Here is an 18,500-nt window from a genome sequence, read left to right as displayed (position 1 = left end):
TTTTTCAGAAAACGGGGCCTAATCTGATGGCTTGGAGAACAATTTTGTTTGGTTGTAAGTATACATAACTCAATTACATGTTCTCGTGTTATTCAGGATGTTAAAATGAATATGTACTTATGCCTAATGTTAGTGGCAAGTAAAGAGTGATGTTTGTAGTAACTAAATGGATGTGTTACATTCAGTTGGCCTTGTAGCAGAAAGGTTATACATAAATCGTGTGTTTATATGAATTATCAGCGAAGTAAAAATGACATATATGGAAGTGTTTTAGCCTCAGATACAGTATCTAATACTAATTTTAAACTTCACCATCGAGCACTCTTCCTCTCAGGCCATATCTTAAATATATAAGAACATTATAATTGAAGGTCGTAAGAAACTGCAATCTAGACATAGAGAAAGAATTTAGAAGATCTTGGATGGGAGCTTAACATGAGAATTAGAGTAGCGAAAGAAGAATGGTTTGCAGAATGGATGAGAGAGCAATGTATTGCTCGAAAGCGGAGGAGAGATAGTTTATTGAAAACTGTTTAATTACAGTGGGGCAATTGATTTAATTCTCTACTCCAATTGCAAATGTTGGGCGTGTAGAACTTTTTACCACAGCATAATGAGAGTCAAGTCGATTCTGTCAATTTGGTTGTCTGATTGTTGCATTTCTTATACATTTTAGCAGTGGACAGAATTTGATAGTTAGGATTAGGTAAACCTGTTCTATGGCTTTTGCAAGTATGGTGTTTTTTTATTTCCAAGTACTGTAATGAAAGTGGTTAGTGCTAAATGTAAGCTTTGCTTTGAATTTGTTCTGCTAATTTTTTGCTAAGATACTTCACAAGACCTCCATACATTGTTTAGACAATTAGACCTTCCATTTTATGCCTGAGTTGTATAAGGATTTACTAGATTTTAGTTCCAAAGATTAGGGACTGTTTCTCTTTAGTATGGATTGAATTTGGTTATTTGATGTGAGATTGGTGTGTTTGTTTGGGGGATTGGATTTTGAGTTGGATTTGAATAGTAAAAATTTTGAATTTGAATAGTTGTATGATGTGATATAAATAGGTGCTGATGTGATATTTTGAATGTTAAATTAATTTTTAGTATAATATAAAAAATGAAAAATAGGTGTTTGATTTGATGTTTTTTGGGGGAAAATTTTGAATGAATAGTAGGATTTTGGTAAAATCCTTCAAACGAACAAACCCAATTATTATGAAAGAAAATAATGTAATTTTTCAGGTGAAATTTAGAGTTCTAATAGTAAAAGTTCCAATAATGCCTAAGAAAACAGAGTTGTTATTGTCAATGTTAATTAGTAGACTTACGTTTGGCCAAGGCGAACTGCTTCATGAACATACTTTTTTATTATTATTATTATTATTGATACTGAAAATCAATATTTTTTTTATATACTGTATTACTTTTTAAGCTTAGTTACAATTTCTAGTGTGCATTTAAAAGAAGCCACTGCAGTCCCATAACATTAATGGGTGTGTTTGTGAGTTTTAGAGAGATTCGGTAATAATAAAATCTAAAATTGAAATAATCATATAATCTAATAAACATAAATATTAATATAATATTTAAAATATAAAATTTAATTTAATTTAATTTAATAAAAAAATTAAATGAATAATAAAAATCCAGATTAAGAACACAAACAAACAGAAACTAAAAGAACACAAGTTGGTGTTGCGTGAGAAAGATACTAATATGGATGTTTGTTAAAGAGAAAGGAAAGGGATACAACACCATTTTATTCATTTGACACAACAAAATTACAAATTAGAATACAAGTAGAAGAAGAGAATCAGTACAAGGCAAAAGCAAAGCTCATAAATAGAAGCAGCCTGAACCACCAAAGTTGAGCTCCCTAGGCTAGGCTAGGATGATTAATAACAACAACATTAATAAATAATAAACCGAAAGCTCGCCGGAGCCGCTAGCCTAAGCCATTTCCGGGGGCAGAGCTACGGCAAGCTTGGTTGGCGATAACATTGTTCCCGATATCATCGAATCTCAAGCTCATTTGCTGCACCTCCTGCGGAGAAAGTATCTTGATGCATCGAACACAGTTCACGAAATCCCTGACCATGACCAACCACATATTAGATGATGAGGAATCACCTACATTATATCTCAAGAGGACTTGTCCCAACATATAACATTCTCCTCTCGAGATGATATCCATCTCAAAACCAAATCCTTAATCAGAATCAATACCCCATACAATGTTAAGTAAGGATCTGGATTTCCAACCTAAAATCAATTTGTGATAAGTGGAGTGGTCTCCCACATTTTTTCTAATGTGGGATAATATTCAACACTCCCCCCTTATATGATAATCTCGAAAATCCATTCAGGATTAATACCCAATACGAGCACCATGACTCTAATACAATGTTAAGAAGGGATTCGGGATTCCACCTATCACCAATAATGTTTTAGGTTCGAAGCCCGGATCTCTTCTTAACAGGAGTCTAGACCCAACATTTAACACTAGATCAAATAGTAGAGTAGAGTTAAAGAGACGTACTCCCAAGGATCATCCCCGACTAGCAACACATCATTCTCGTGATCAACATACACGAGCTTCCACCCTATCCTCTGCCCCTCCTCCAGCTGTCCCTCGATACCAAATCTACGAGCCAGATCTTGCTTAAGTTCATCGTAGCCTGAGTACCGTGTGATGTCAATGGACCTCCCGACAGCTCCCCGTTTGTACACCTTCAATAATAAGGCATTTGAATTAGTGATTAAGAGTATCCCGAAAGAAAATAAGAACATGGTTGTAACAATCCTTCCCAACCTTTTTGTAAGTCCGCATCCGAGGAATCTGCCAAGCGCCACTTCGATTCATGAAGTTACCATCGTTCATCGCAGCAGCAGAGTCGACGGAAGTGAATGTCGTCATGTCCGGAACTCCAAATGACTGAGAAAAAATGGTCGACGAGATCTGCGGTTGAGGTTCCCCGACATTCCCGTAGGCTGAAAGGATACCTGATCCCACCATGTTCATCACCCCCCCTAATTGGTCATCAATGTTAGCACCGTGAACCTGATCATCAAACAACATTGTCTGTGAATCGAAAGAGATCGGGTTGTTGGTTTGGGGTATCTCCACATCATTCTGCGAAAGAACTGATGTTGCCGAAGACGAGCTATCCAAATAATCTATCTGAGCTCCCGGAGCATTCGCATACGGAAAAATGATTCTGCTCTGACCATTGAATGTGTTCGACAAAGACTTGGCACTGGACGCAGTATCGAAACCATTCGAATTCGGCAAAGCAGCAGAAGGCTGAGCAATCTCATCTCCAAACGCCGGCATACTCTTGTTTGCAGACAGGGAAGTCGAACAAGATAGGACATCGTCGGTAACTACAGATTGGCATCCTCCGGCATGGTTAGGCGGACCCATATGTCCAGGCAATTCGAACCCCCCCGATCCAGATTGCCGGTGATGGCGCTTCGGCTGTGGCGCTGGTTGGGCGAACTGAAAGTCTGTGTGGCTGCTACTCCTGCCCATCTGCTCCGGATGAGTGCGCTTGGAGAAGGAGAAGATCGACGAATTATCTTGGGGCTGGCAAGGCTGCTGCTGCATTTGATTGTCTGACATCCGTAGCTGCTGGTTTACGAGATCAGCCTGCTCGGACTGCATGAGATTCTGCAGTGGCGGGAGATTTCTTGCGACAATAGGAGGAATCTGCGACATCAAGACTGGAGATCGAACCTGGTTTGATGCCGATGATGGGAGTTTCGGCAGGATGGGATCTATCTGCTCTGCAAGGGGTGTTTCCCTCTGGGCATTGAACTGAGAGCTGTTTTTCTGAGGGATTTCAGGGCCCGGAAGGTTTGGAAGAACAGAACCGGCGAAAGAAGGCGTATAGTTTGGCAGCTGCATTGAGGAGGTAGCCGAGGACGGGTGGTTTTGAGGGGTGTTCATCAACTGGGCTAGGCTCATGCCGGGTTGAGTTTGATTGTTGTCGCTGGAAAGCCACGGCATTGTGCTCCTCAATAGGCTGTCTAACTCGGACGAACAATTGTCTGCCAAGGAAGATAATTGCTGAAACATCGTCAACGATAAAAATGGCCCTTCATTTCAACAGTTAGGCTTCGAAATTGTGTTTACCTGGAATTCCCAGTTGCCGCGAGCCCGTCAAGCCGAACAACGGTGGGGTTGGGCAGATGAAAAATGGAGCTGTAATGGGTTCTATCTCCCATATGGAGACACGGGTGCGCCTTTCGCCACCGGTGGACTCATCCCATCCAACCTGGTTGTAGGAAACACAAGTCAGCATCGAGTTAAGGATGTGTGCGATTGAGAAATGGATTGGAACGAACTTGTAGGTTACGCCATTGTGAGTTCGTCCATTTTACTGGATCCAGGTCGCTGATGCCCGTTATTGTTCCCATATATCTGCAGAATGGCGGAGCATTATATAGTTCAGAAAAAAAGAGTACGAGCCTTAAAGGTCTGTAGACTGCACTACCTTCTTGTGCTCGAGTCTTCGGTTTCAAACATCATCCGGAAGCGCATTCCAAGGGAGATGTGGTTACTGCACACTGCCTTGTAGTACTTGGCTAAAGGTACGACGAATTCTGATGGACTAGCCCTAACCATAGTGACACAGAAAGAAAATAAATAAAACAAGAGATTCCCGATACAAATCATTGTTAATCACATTATACAAAACAATTACAATTACCTCGGATTGTAGAATACCGTAAATTGGGTGTTGTTTGAAGCTGCTTGGGCAGCTGCAGCTAGAATTCCAATATGCATGCTGTCACTCGACAATACTGATGATGATAAGTTGTTTGGTTGTCTGTTGGCACGTCTTATGCCTAAAAGGAGCTGCTGCTTATCGTCCCTGCGTGCAAATGCTTGTCATGTAACAATGATGGTTTTTGTTTTACCTTAATTTAGTCGACAAAAGAAGACATTAACTACTTCATTACCTAATGAATAAGACAGAGTCACCAGCAAACAGCCTCTTTCCGCTGACAAAGAGACTCCACCCCGTTGTAAGTAAGTGGCGCTTTGGTTTTCCTAAAATGTCAATTTGGAATCATACAGAGTCGAACGTACTCGAAGAGTAATCATGGAAGCTGCAGTGTATAATCTTACCCCGGAAAATATGGCGAAATTTCCAGACATTGTCGTGCAAATCTCTAGCCGTAAGTTCTTGTGCAGGTGGTTCCATTGTGAAGTCCTACAAAACAAATGATTGTTAGGAGAAAAAAAAAGGAAAGATAATAACTTAAAATCAGTACAATATAGAGATGAAATTATGTTGTGCAAACCAGCGGAGGGAAAATCTTTTCTGCAGCACGGCGAGGCACAGAAAATCCTCCGTGCGTGCTTGTATCACTTGCCGTCAAGGTTTTACAGAAAAACTCAGTTTGAGGTTTATTTAGTTTCATCGAGAAATCCGATTTGAGCAAAGCATCTTTGTCAAACTGCCCATTAATTACATAGAGTCAACACACTTTTGTTAATATCAGAATGTACAAGTTTTCAGTAATTGTTGTTTTTCCATTAAAGTACAAACTAACCGACGGCACAGGCTGGAGTGTCATCTGAGCATACACTTCATCTGTCTCTGGATCAGCCTAACAGTCAGTAATAAGAATTACATTCAGTTACACGTATTCGAAGAAAAGATAAAGGGATAATAATTAAATAACTCATACATGCAAAGTGATGTCATGAAGGAGGCAAAGTAATTTCGACGGAAGATTAGGGTAGTTTGGCACTTGAGCATCCACATTCTTTTTCATGGATGCAGCAACCTGGAAAGGAAATTCAAGATTATTTATAATTAGAAAGGAAAGATGTGCATAAAACATATCCATGATCTAAACAAACTATAATTTTTACCAAATTAAGCATCAATCAAGTACATGTATACGTGTAATAGGATAAATTGTACAAGTTTAAATCAATTCCAAAGCAATGCAAATTTTTTATCGGCTTTAGAATGGGATGGCGTCACCATTTTCAAAAAGCAAAAGCTTATTCCATCACCATTTGACTAGTACAACATCATGCTTGCTAAAAACCAAAAGCTAATGTCATCAATTTTTTACTAGGATAGCATGGTGCCCACCCAAACTCAAAAACTCATCAACTTGCCAACTTTTGACACAGATTAAATTTACAAACCATCAAAAAATATGATAATCAAATCTATTTAGTTCAAATTTAAATTAGCTCATATAATCATGTACTAACCGGAGAAATTTCTATCTGGTTCAAATTTAGGACAAAGATCCTTCTACAACGACTTGTTTAGAAGAGGAATTACAATATCCTTGTGGATATTCAATCGGTCTTGACAATAATGAATTCAATTTATAGGGCTCTATAGACATCCATAACCTTCTCTAATAGTTGGCATGGTGTTATGAGTGAGTGAGACTTGAGAATCATAAATTATCGAGATATTTTTACATAATATCTCTCGTACTCTCCTTTTCATCTACATAATGAAATTATCACTTTACCATGCATCTAATTGAATGGAACTAGTAAATCTCTTCAAATCTTCTTATTTTGCTTTAAGCTTTGGTTGAAATTTATTGATCATCTTTTTTATTTCTGCTTTCAACATTCCCCAAAACAATAATTCAACCATTGCATTTTATGCCTCTGTAAATAATGGAAACGGTTTCTTATATAAATTATATTTTATTTTTAAATTAGATGTATATTGCTGCAAGATTTCCTGTTATTTGATCTTGATTTAGGGAAAATTTTAGATTTTAGCTATGATTCTTATTACATTTGTTTGAATATCCAATATATTCATTCAGTCATAAATCTAAAAACAAAACGAACTTTTCCATTGTCATTTTTAAGGAACAGAACATTTAGACCCTGCTTAGTAATGTTATTTATTGCCTAATGATTAGATACCTAATTTCATTAAATTTGTAAATAACCCAAACATACATTAACTTATTCATTAGATGTTGTTAAACTTTTGGGATAAAATTAAAACCATGATTATGTGGTAGATGAATATCTAATTTAGTTAACGCTACTAAAACACACACATATACGCTCGTAATCGTGAGGTCATGGTTCAACCCCCGACGCTTTCCGAGTCTTGTCTGTCATACATAGTTTGCCTAATGTAATTTGCCTTGTTAGTTTAATTTGCATGCTGTTAAGTTTGTCTTATCGGCTTAATTTGCAGGCTATAAATTCGATCGGGAGTTTACCACATTATACTACTCAACAAAATTGTGTATCTTACAATAGGAACAAAATACTCAATTACTCATATTACTAAATGAAATTCAATTTTGTTGAGCACTGTAATTATTTTATGGAAAAATATTTTGTTTGTTGATCATGCAGTTCTGGCATGCAATGTGATTGTTTTATCGTTACAATGGAAAAAAAATATGATTTAACATCCAATCACAAATCCCTATATATATGCCGTGAAAAGGGTGAAAAATAGTAAGTAACATCTAAAAACTCCAAAAGGAAAAAAATTACTAAATAGACTATTTAACAAATTAGCAACATGATTACTTGTTCCTTTTTACTTTTAATGTTTTCTAGGCGAAATAATCGGTAAATATGACATTTTAAATGAAAAATAGGTATTGGATATAAAACTAAGGATCGTAACTCCATAAAACACCTCACAAAATAAGAATTCAAAATGCATTATCGTCGTCAAGAACTTAAAAAGGAAAAGAACTCCAAAAGAAAAATCATTCAACAATAGGCCGAGAAGCGCATAATGCCGTAAAGAAGGTACTTTACAAATCATGGGAGAGTTAGGAGTAAAGTTAAAAGACATCTAATCTAATTTGAACTGTTAAAAATAATGAATCTTAAGAATAACATTTGTAAAAATTTTGCTCAAATTTTATATAGAATGACACATAGAGTTATCATATATTCATCATTTATATCAGGATCACAATTTAGGAAACATAATTATCAAAGAAACCTTTATTTAGGAAAAGTATAATCCTCAAAGTCAAAACTAATAGCAACTAAATGACATCAAGGTCCCTAAAGAAAGCCTTCCCCACCCTCAGTCCCATCCAAACTATGAAGAAAAATCATGTCCACCAATAATCAACCACTTGCCAATGTTGGCATCATCCACTTGACATTGTCCTTTTCTGACATCCATCCAACCCTTTATTCCAACTCTTAAGATTATTAATCCATCCAAGTTTTTCCAACCTTCCCACATCTACAACTCTATTGATCACCAATTATATATATCTAAGTATTATGGAAGCGGGGGCCACGGCATGGCAACAGTTTTGATCATTAACTAGAACTGCTAAAATCAATCATGGAATTCTTACATTGAACCAAGTAATATATGAACAAGATGATAATGGTGATGATTATAAAGCAGCATATGACAGGCAAATTAACAGCTGATGCAAAATGAGGATGTAATACCAATAGGCTAGGTTAGTGTGAGAATGAACCTGCTCACTATGTCCTTGAGGGAAGTAGATGACGTGGGTCCCGGCCGCCGGGAGATTCACCAGAGGGCCGGCGCAAGCCTGCCAGAGCTCCACGTTTATGTTCTTCCTCTCAACTGTCGTTGGCCAAAAGGGAAAATTCAAAATATGTTAGAATTGAGTTTCTTAATCGAAAATCAATTTCCTATAAATAGGATGCAAGGGTTTTCAATGTTCAATTTTCAGAAGATCAATAAGAAAGAAAAGAAAAAGAGTCATATGCTTATGTATAAATTTGGAGCAACGATGGAATGAAACAATAACCACCACCTTCGCCGCCACCGCCGCCGCCGCCGGCTGTCGGTATCCTCATTTTGTTCTGTGTAGAACTCTTCCTTTAATTTTTGCGCGCCGGAGCTGCTCGCCGGATTCTCATTCCGACGGGGAATAATCGGGAGAAATGGAAAGGATGGGCATCCCCAACAAATTAATAAAGTGAAAACCTAAGAAGGTTCAAACAATTTCCGATTGAAATTAAAGGCGCGGCTGTGAATGTGAAGTTGAAGGAAGATGTTTTGTCAGCTAGGATGAAGAAACACAAAAGGAGGGGTGGAGATGGAGATGGAGATGGAGAGAAAAGGGATGGAAAAGACGACGACAATAGAGAGAAGAAAGGAGGTTAGGTTTGAGAAATGAATGAACGAATGAATGGCAGAGAGAAATCCACTTTTGACGAGTTGCCCCCCTTAGTCCGTACACACTGCTTTTCCAAACACAGATAGCGCCGCCATAGGATAGGATATGAGCTCAATACACACCACCACCACCACCCCCACCACCAGTCCTTTCTTCAATTCCTCTATATATATATATATGTATGTATGTATATAAGAATAGTTGATAGAGGAGCAGTGCAGAAGGTTGGATTTCTTTTTGTTCTGAAATCCCTTTTGCAGGCGGGCAATCTAATAAGGTTGATTTATTAGCTTCAACTTTGGCTGCCTGCTCTTTCTTTCTTTCTACTCAAAGCCCTTTCATCTTCTTCGTCTTCACAGCTTCATCATTCTTATTTTGGGTATATCTATTTCTTCGATAATCAATCAACAGTTGAATATTTTAATCCTCTTTGATCTGCCAAACAAACACTTACACAACCGTCCGTGAGGTATAAGCGACACTTTTGACTCTTGCCTCATTGACTTCACTCCCTCCAAAATCCCAATCAGCCTAATTTACTCATTTCATCTAGGACTTGCAAAGGAATCATATCAGTTCGGGTTTGGGGTTCGGGTTCGGGTTCCGATCAAATATAAAAAAATTAAAAATTTTTTGATAATATGATTTGTATAAATTATTTAAGTCTAATATTTTTAATTTTTAACTTAAAAATATAATTTTTATTAACAAAAAATTTAAATACATAAAATATATATATTGAAGCAAAAACTATTTATTTCTTCAAAGTGAAGAGAGTCTGATTGGAATGGCGTAAAAAATAAGTAAAAGCAGAAGTATTCGATTTTTGTTTGGATGAATCATTATAAAAGTAATTTTTGATAAATAAAAAAACTATTTGAATGTAATAGAATTGAAAGTGCTTTTTTAACCGTTAAAAAGGACATGCTGTGAATATAATTGTAGTTTTTATAAAAATTATATATATATTAATTTTTTAAAAATATATTTAAATATTTTAAATAAAAATATAGAAAACATATTTTTTAAATTTTAACTTAAAGAAAATATATAAATTACAAATAAAATTACAATATAATAGGAGTATTAAATTAATCGTAATTTTCAATTTATTTTAAAATTTTAGAATTTATATTTAATAATTTTAGTATAATTAAAAAAATTATATGCTTTTATTTAAATTTGGAATTTAAATTATAATTTTAAATCTAATTCAAATATAACATATATAAATTAAAAATAATAATATAATTATATTTTTAATTTTTTAAAATTTAATATATAAATTAATTTATTTTTATAATTTTTAATAGTATTGTATTTATTATTATTATTATTATTATTATTATTATTAAAGATAAAACAATAATTTTAGTTGAAAAGTGCTTCTATTTATTTCAAAAACTATTCTCAATGTGCTTTTGAAAAAATTACTTTTCAGCCTCAAAAATTGCTTCTACTTTTGGACAGAAGTCCATCCAAACAGTTACAAAGTACTTCTTTTAGAAGTAGAAATCAAAAGCAGCTGCCAGAAGCCAATTCAAACGGGGCTTAGGTCATCTCCAACTTATTACTTCATTTTTGCAGCAGCTCCATCAGTTGATCTAGATTAATTTTACTTCAATCATAAACTTCAATTTTTACTATATTCCCTATATATTTCTCTTTTGTATTATTTTATTATAATTTTTCATATTTATAAATTACACTCTAACTTTAATTTGTTTTTACATTATCACTAGAAAAATATATAATTCATATTTTATTTATAAAATTATCACTTTTTTAAAAAATAGATTATATATTATTTTTAAAAAAATTAAAATTACACATCACTTTTAAAATATAAAATTATATGTCACTTATAAAAAATAAATTATATACTAGCTCCGTCGGACTCTAAAAGTCTCATTTACTTTTTACGTATTGATATTCAAATATTAATTATTATATCAAAACTTAGTACAAATTAAGAAAAAATTATAAAAATACTTTCATTACTGTCTTATAATACTACTACAAGGACATTTATACAAAAAAATTATACAAATATAAAAATATTTTTAATATTAAGTATAATGATGCAAAACGTAAATGTGACCCTTAGAAGCGGACGGATAAAGTATAATTTTTTTTAAAAAAAAAAATTGTATATCACTTTCCAAAAAATAAAATTATATAGTAGTATCACTTTTAAAACAAATAAAATTACAACACCCTACAATAACTAAAATACATAAAATACTCTACTAAAAAAATGAAGTGCTATCCCCACAAAAAATAATTTTGGTAATAATATGTTTTTTATGTCTCAATTAAATATATTTTTTATTTTTTAATAAATTAAAAAATAATAATATTTTATTAATAAGTGAAAATGTATAAGAAAGTTTTAAAAATTTTGGCCTTGCAAATACAAAGAAAATAAATGTGTTTGTAAAAATTAAATGTATTTGATATTTGTATATTAATTATTTGTATTATAATAAGAAATATGTCAACGTGACATACGAAAATGATAAAAATAAAAAATTGAGGTAGGACGAAAAAATTATATCTTATTAATCAATTTTGATTTAATTTTATTCAAAATAAAATTAATCAATTTTAGTTCTACTATTAATTTTCCAACAAAATGTATTGATACGACAGTTGATCATATAGATTAAACATGGACCGTAATAGATAAAGTATTATCCTATTGGTTACGGCCATGTGCAATATATTCAACATGGCAATGTTTGAATACGTTCGACAAGATCTTGTTCAAACATAGTCATGTTTTATTCGTTCTTATAAACTATTTTCTTTTTTATCTAAAATATTTATAAAATGTAAATTCTGATGGAATATATTGTGAGAATAATAATATAAAAATATTATCAAAAATAATTTTTAAATCACGCCGAATCAAAGTAAAATAAGTCAGATCAAACTTTTATTAACCAACCAAATCTATGTTAAAAAAATTATGGCCTAAGTCAGCCTTATTATCATCGAAACAAAAAGATTGTAAGACCTAAATTTAAGACCTAACTTCATGTTTTAAAATCTAACTTAAGCTATCAACCATTTAAAAATTTATATAAAAATATAGATACAATTATTTATATAAAATTTATATAACAATAATTTTTAAATTTAGTATTAGTAAAAAAAAATATATATAGATACAATTATTTTTTTTATGTATATATATAATTATATAGTTAAAATAAATTAATTTTATATTTAATTATTATACTTAAATCTATTTTTCTAAAAAAAAATTATAAATACTAAAAAATATACAAATTATATATATTAAATTAAAATTATATATATGTAGATTTATATTATATGAAATATTACAAAATGAGGAAGGGGAATGCATTAAAATAACAAAAAATGATACAACAATATTTTTTCATTATGTATCGTTAGCTGGATCAAAGAAAATTATCATATGCGTGATATTATCATTAAGTATATCATCAAATGTATTATTGTGGGCTGATTTGTTTCGACAACAATTCTTCCTTATTTTTCTTTTAAGATCTTATATAATTTAGCAAAGTGACTGGTTGTCCGATAAACATGACTCAATGAACTTTAATGCTACACTGGGTGCATTCTTTATCATTATTTATGTTTCTCCTGGTGTAAACCTCTATTGAGGTTTATATATGACCTTATATCATTGTAGTTTTGATTCGGCTCATATCGAGATCTGTTCAGATAATTGTTATGATCGCATGAGTTAGTCCTACCCCGTCTGAAATTTTACTTTCGGTTGCTAATCAATTTTTTGATTTCTAGTATATTCATTATCACATACCGAATTTTTCGATTGTGTTGTATTTGCCTTTGAAAATGATTTTGCACATTTGGACTGAGATTCATGATTTTAAACAGCAATCCGTTATTTGTTCGGCCAACAAAAGACAATAATCAGCTCATGATATTTGTGAAAACCTTTTTGGCAATAATGTTTCTGCAAAAGCATGTTAGATGCATAAAAAATGAAGAAAGTTTTCTCCATCGTATCACTTTTAAATATATTTTAATTACAGTATCGCAGTTGTGATGTAATTTTAAACATGACAGAATTATATTATTGGACAGTTTTAAAGTTATGAAACCGCAAACTTTGCAATTCTCTTCGTGCTTTTGACAACAAAGTTAGTCTTGTGTAATCGTATCTATTTTTTCAATCTCTCCTATAGTTCGAGTGGGGATTCCAACATCATATATTATATTTTTCGTATCTTATCAATGTAATGATACAAAAAGATGGTGACATTTGCACAATTTTGATTCGTGGGATTTATATCATGGATAATGGTATTTTTTAAGCCCATTGAGGCTAAAATGTATTTTAATACGGTGAACCTATACCATACAGTTTTGGCAAGATATTAGAAAAAAGAAAAATTCTGTGTTTGGTAAAATTTAGTCATAATAAACAGGTAAAATATTACCTTTGCAAAAATTAAAAACAAACAATTGTATTGATAATGTATTGTAATATTATTATAGAGATAGTAAACAAATATTATTATCTTTTAACACTATTTATATGTTTCTTCAATTAAATTTCTTCAAATTTTATTATTTGGACTTTGTATTTTCGGGAAAAAAAAAATATTATTTTTTTTCTTACGAAACATTCAAACAAACATTATTTTTATACTTAAACCCAAACCAATTTTTTTTTTAAATTCAACCTAAAGAAACAAATCCTATATGTTATTTTGTATATATTTAAATATAATATATATATAAGTGCAATGTGCTCTGTGTTATATGTATATATGACCCGTTCTATATATACCAGTGTATAATAGTGTGTGTAAGTGTAAATATATGTATATATATATATATAATATGTATGAAATGTAATGTATGATAGAGAGGTTATCGAGAGAGAATTGAAGGTTTGTTTCTTTAACTAAATTTCTATATATTTTATTATTTCAATTCTGTGTTTTTTTAAAAAAATAATTTTTTTCTTTTTATAAAATATTCCATCAAATATTATTTTAATGCTAAATTTAAATCAATTTTTTTCAAATTTAACCAAAAGAAACATACCTGAAGTAAACTAGGGTGAAATAATGTATGAAAGAGAGGGGCTAATCATACAACATTGATATCTATAGACAATGATATGGTGGTAGAATTTGGATATTATGCATTCACATATATATTGCGTAGTGTTTTAATTTGATTTGAATTTAATAATAAAATAATATATGATATGATGTTGTAAAAGAAAAAAATATATTTTTTTTGCAAAAATACAAAATTCAAATAGTAAAAACTTAATATTTAGAGGCAAAAAAACAAACTCACATGCTTCAACATTTAAGCATATTTTTACAAAAGTTTATAATATTTTTATATTTAATTAATTTATTTTTAATTACTGTAATAGTTACAAGAATGGAATATAAATGTAATTTAATGTAATACATATAAGAAAAATTCTATAAAAAAATTACAAGAAAACATGGCCTTAGTTTTATTTTATCTTTTTGAAAATACAATGTGTCTGACTCCGTTGCAAGGTTGCGAGCTGTGAAAAAATTTGTCTACGGTTCAAATTGTTGATTACGATTTGTCAAAATTTTAAACCGAAATCAAACTTTTCAAACGATGATTTCAGTTATAAACCACCGATTTAGATAAATTTATGTTTAATAGTTTTTTATTTTCTATTTTTTCTAAATCTTAATTTTATCTAAAAATAATTAATTTTAAAATTTGATATTATTTATTTATTATATAAAATTATAAATAAAATTAATTAAATTATTATAATATAAAAATAATTAAAATAATAAATTTAGTCATATCAATTTTAATATATAATATTTTTTATCATATTATAATTATTTTTACTAATATATTTTTTAATTACTAGCTAATAGCCAAATTAAATGGACTTTACACATCTATAGCCGCACCGGCCACCAGGTTTTTGCTCTTTTTTCTTCTTCTCAATTCTTCCTTCGTCCTTCTCCTCTTCTTTTCCTTTCTTTCGAACCGGCGGTTCGATTTGTGTACAATTTGAAATCGCAACAGCCGGTTCGAAAACTAGCGAACCGCCGGTTCGAACCGAGCTGTGAGGTATTGGCTCGGCCGATCCCAAGCGACAGTGGATCCAAACTAAGCCAAATACCAAAATTCTTACCAATCACACCCATAGCCGTAGCGTTGGCACACTGACTTCCCGGAGAACCGAAGCTGAGAGAAGAGGAGGCGATTCTGATTTGATTCAAGGGCAGGCAGAGATGGGCGGAGGAATGGAGGCCAATAAAAATCGTTTTGTGGAGGATTGGGCTACTGCAAGGGAGAATCTCGAGTACAACTTCCGCTGGACCCGCCGCAACCTTGCCCTCGTCGGTATCTTCGCCGTCGCCGTCCCCGTCCTCGTCTACAAAGGCATCATCAAAGAATTTGTAACTTTTCTTCCTTGATCTCATATCCTCTCCCTGTTTTCAATGAAATGATTTCATGTTGGGATTTTCTAGTTTCTTTCCTAAACAATTGAAATTCGGAGTTTGCCTACCGATTAAACGGATGAATTGATTTGTGGTGGCCATGTTTGGACTAACTATGCTTTTACTGTTCAAGGAAATGGAAATGCAATGCGAACGCAACTAATCTAAGTCTTAGTTGGAGAGTGTTCTGTAGATCTCTTCAAGTTGATTCTTTGGTTGAATTGTTTCAACTAACTATGCTTTTGCTTGTGTGAAAAACTCAAGAATTGATAAAAATGGCATTGGGCATCCAAGCCACTCCCTTTGTTGAATTTAGGTTTTACATCTTTTTCTATTCCCATGCAGCTAGAAACAAACAGTCCAAACTTCACCATATGCCACTAGATCTCTAGTTTTATTGAAGCTGATTTCGGTGGCTGGTATTTTGTATGTATATTTAGTTTTGTTAACTGCAGATTGTGAGTTCAATTGGCAACAATGCTCTTTAACTCCTCAATGAATTGTTTATATGTAGTTTTAGTATCACGATGAATCGGATGCAATAATTTGTGGACCTTAACTATTGTAACCCCTTAAAATATTGAGGTTGTTAAGATTGACACAGAAAATTTTGTAGAGGTTTAAGTTACTTTTTGCTGTTAATCTTGCTATTGTAAATATTATACGATTGTATCTATTAAAAAGTGGCTGGGCAATCTATCTTTTTATTATGGGAGTACTGTCGTGAGATTTGAATTATAAATGAATGCTTCTCATTGGACGAGAGTTTAAATTTACGAGTTAAAAGTGGTAATATTATAATCCCATCCTCATAGTATAACTATTTATTTTATTTTTATTTATATTTTTATCAAAATCATCTATATGGGTCATCATGAAATACTTTTGGCGACTCCCTTGATCCCAACAGACAAATTTCTAATAGAAAATAAAAGCCCTGGAGAGATTATATATCTTGTTCTCAATCTCTTGTGAATTCGTTAGATCCTTGTTGTATCTATTATCCAACAATATATCAGTTTATAGTTACACCTCTGGTTGGATATATTTCATCTTCTGAAGCCTGGTATTGTGTTGAGATGGATCATGTTCTGCTCTGTTCAAGATGTATATCGATTTACTTTTACAGATGTGTTAGGAATAGGCAAATCTCTCTTTTTCCCCACACTTGATTTATACATCCACCTAGAATTCTGCTAATATTTAGACTTGATTTTTTATTTCATTACTCTTTGCACTACTTTGTTCACTCTTATGTAATGGAAACAGTACAAAGATATATCGATGCGCGCCCTATTTTATTCACGCTGATATGATGAATGCTACTTGAGATAATTGTAGCTTTGCTAAGCAATTCCTCCCCTGGCCTGTACTGGTTTCGATTTTCTTTGCTGTGTGAATCACACTATTCCATTTATATTTCACTACAGCATATGCAAGACGAGGATGCAGGAAGACCCTATAGGAAGTTCTGGTTGTCGAAATGAAAAGTAAGGAATCATCATCCATTTATCCATCTAATAAATGTGGCTCAACTTGAAGACATGTACTCTTCAGACCCATTCGGTATCATTTTCCAAAATTTCAATCGTTTTTAACATTATTATCGACTTGTTTGGGTGATCTTGTATTAGATAATTAAACTGACTGTTGTTTTCAAAGCATCTCCGTTGTATTAGACAATCTCCAACCACATATTAACACTGTGGGTTTGTTTGCTTAGTATTTTTGAATGAATTTGGTTTTTCATTTTTTTTATACGTTAGATTAGAGAATTGTATGGGTAATATAAAAATAATATTTTGTATTAAATTACTAAATTTTTATTAATAAATAAAAAGTATATATTATATATTATTATTGTAGAAAAATCACCATCAATGGCTTAATCAGAAAAGCTCATTGGAATCGATTTAATCATAAGTTCTCCTGTCCCCTTAAGAAAAGATCCGGACACTCAAATAATTGATGTAAAGAGAGGAAAAAATAAGGCTAATAAAAAACTGGATAAAACTTTATCCAAAATTTCTCTCTTACTTCCACTCTTTTCTCAACTTCCCTTGATTGGACACTTCCACTTCAACTGGGCTGCCTACACCTTATACTGGATCTTCCTGCACAATGGGCCAAGCTGTCAGTAGACCCATTTATTAGTTTGGGCCATATATAATCAAATGTTGGGCCGTGGATGACTCGGGTCGGAGGTCACTTCATTTTCGCTATACTTGCACCGGACTGACTCAATTCATTTTGGTGTGTATATATATGTTGTGTTAATATAAATATATATATTGTATTTTTTATAATGTTTATAGAAAATTGTATCATTAAAAATGTTGGGTGTTTCTCTATTTTTTTTTTTTCGAAACTCATTTCCAGCTATATCTTTTTATTTTTTGTATGGTTAAAGTGTTATAGTATTTAGGATTTGTTTGCTCAATTTTTCTTTTTTAATATAACTTGTAATATATATACTCTTTTCGTCCACGACGTATATATCCATTTTATCATTTTAATCTGTGCATCGTAAATGTACGTACTTTCTACTAAAATATAATAATATCATCGCCTTTCTTATGGCATTACACAAATACCATAAAATAATAATACCATTTAAATTAACAAATAAACACATCTATTTGTGAAATTACAATATTATCCCTAAAATAATAATACCATTTCCCTTCCCCATCCACCCACCACTCAATCCTCTTCTTTTCTCATATTTGGGTTTTAAACAATACCTTGGGTGTGTTTTTTAGAGGGGTTTGAAGGAATTTATGATTGTGTTTTATTTTTATTTGAATTTTGGGATGAATTTGAATTTTGTTGTTTCGTTTGTGTTTAAATTTGGTTGGAATTTTG

At 32.2% G+C, this 18,500-nt stretch overlaps 2 protein-coding genes across 2 annotated transcripts; one reads left to right on the top strand and one right to left on the bottom strand.

Annotated features, from left to right (window-relative positions):
• Positions 1–1,695: 1,695 nt before the first annotated feature.
• Positions 1,696–9,640, bottom strand: LOC127264772 (auxin response factor 17-like). Its single transcript, XM_051294291.1, has 14 exons — positions 8,782–9,640; positions 8,479–8,591; positions 5,701–5,799; positions 5,563–5,619; positions 5,311–5,466; positions 5,135–5,219; positions 4,966–5,056; positions 4,713–4,877; positions 4,497–4,619; positions 4,348–4,423; positions 4,136–4,277; positions 2,813–4,050; positions 2,540–2,730; positions 1,696–2,090 (listed from the first exon to the last, which is right to left on the bottom strand). Exons 1-14 carry the CDS (start codon positions 8,825–8,827, stop codon positions 1,946–1,948), a joined length of 2,727 nt encoding a protein of 908 aa, XP_051150248.1. The 5' UTR covers positions 8,828–9,640; the 3' UTR covers positions 1,696–1,945.
• Positions 9,641–15,308: 5,668 nt separating this feature from the next.
• LOC127264778 (uncharacterized) lies at positions 15,309–17,391 on the top strand. The gene is made up of 2 exons (XM_051294298.1): positions 15,309–15,593; positions 17,066–17,391. Exons 1-2 carry the CDS (start codon positions 15,426–15,428, stop codon positions 17,120–17,122), a joined length of 225 nt encoding a protein of 74 aa, XP_051150255.1. The 5' UTR covers positions 15,309–15,425; the 3' UTR covers positions 17,123–17,391.
• Positions 17,392–18,500: the final 1,109 nt, after the last annotated feature.

The sequence above is a fragment of the Andrographis paniculata genome, unplaced genomic scaffold, assembly GCF_009805555.1.
Source record: "Andrographis paniculata isolate CXL003 unplaced genomic scaffold, ASM980555v1 Contig71END, whole genome shotgun sequence".
Classification (NCBI taxonomy): domain Eukaryota; kingdom Viridiplantae; phylum Streptophyta; class Magnoliopsida; order Lamiales; family Acanthaceae; genus Andrographis; species Andrographis paniculata.
This window is presented reverse-complemented; position numbering and strand designations above follow the sequence as displayed.

What these genes read in the sequence shown, in the direction of transcription:
- LOC127264772 (XM_051294291.1), bottom strand. Translation starts at nt 8,827, where the DNA reads ATGAGGATACCGACAGCCGGCGGCGGCGGCGGTGGCGGCGAAGGTG. An exon ending in CTCAAGGACATAGTGAGCAG is followed by an intron (nt 5,800 to 8,478) that starts GTTCATTCTCAC and finishes TTTCCTTTCCAG; the next exon opens with GTTGCTGCATCCATGAAAAA. An exon ending in CACTCCAGCCTGTGCCGTCG is followed by an intron (nt 5,467 to 5,562) that starts GTTAGTTTGTAC and finishes ATTAATGGGCAG; the next exon opens with TTTGACAAAGATGCTTTGCT.
- LOC127264778 (XM_051294298.1), top strand. Translation starts at nt 15,426, where the DNA reads ATGGGCGGAGGAATGGAGGCCAATAAAAATCGTTTTGTGGAGGATTGG. An exon ending in AAGGCATCATCAAAGAATTT is followed by an intron (nt 15,594 to 17,065) that starts GTAACTTTTCTT and finishes ATTTCACTACAG; the next exon opens with CATATGCAAGACGAGGATGC.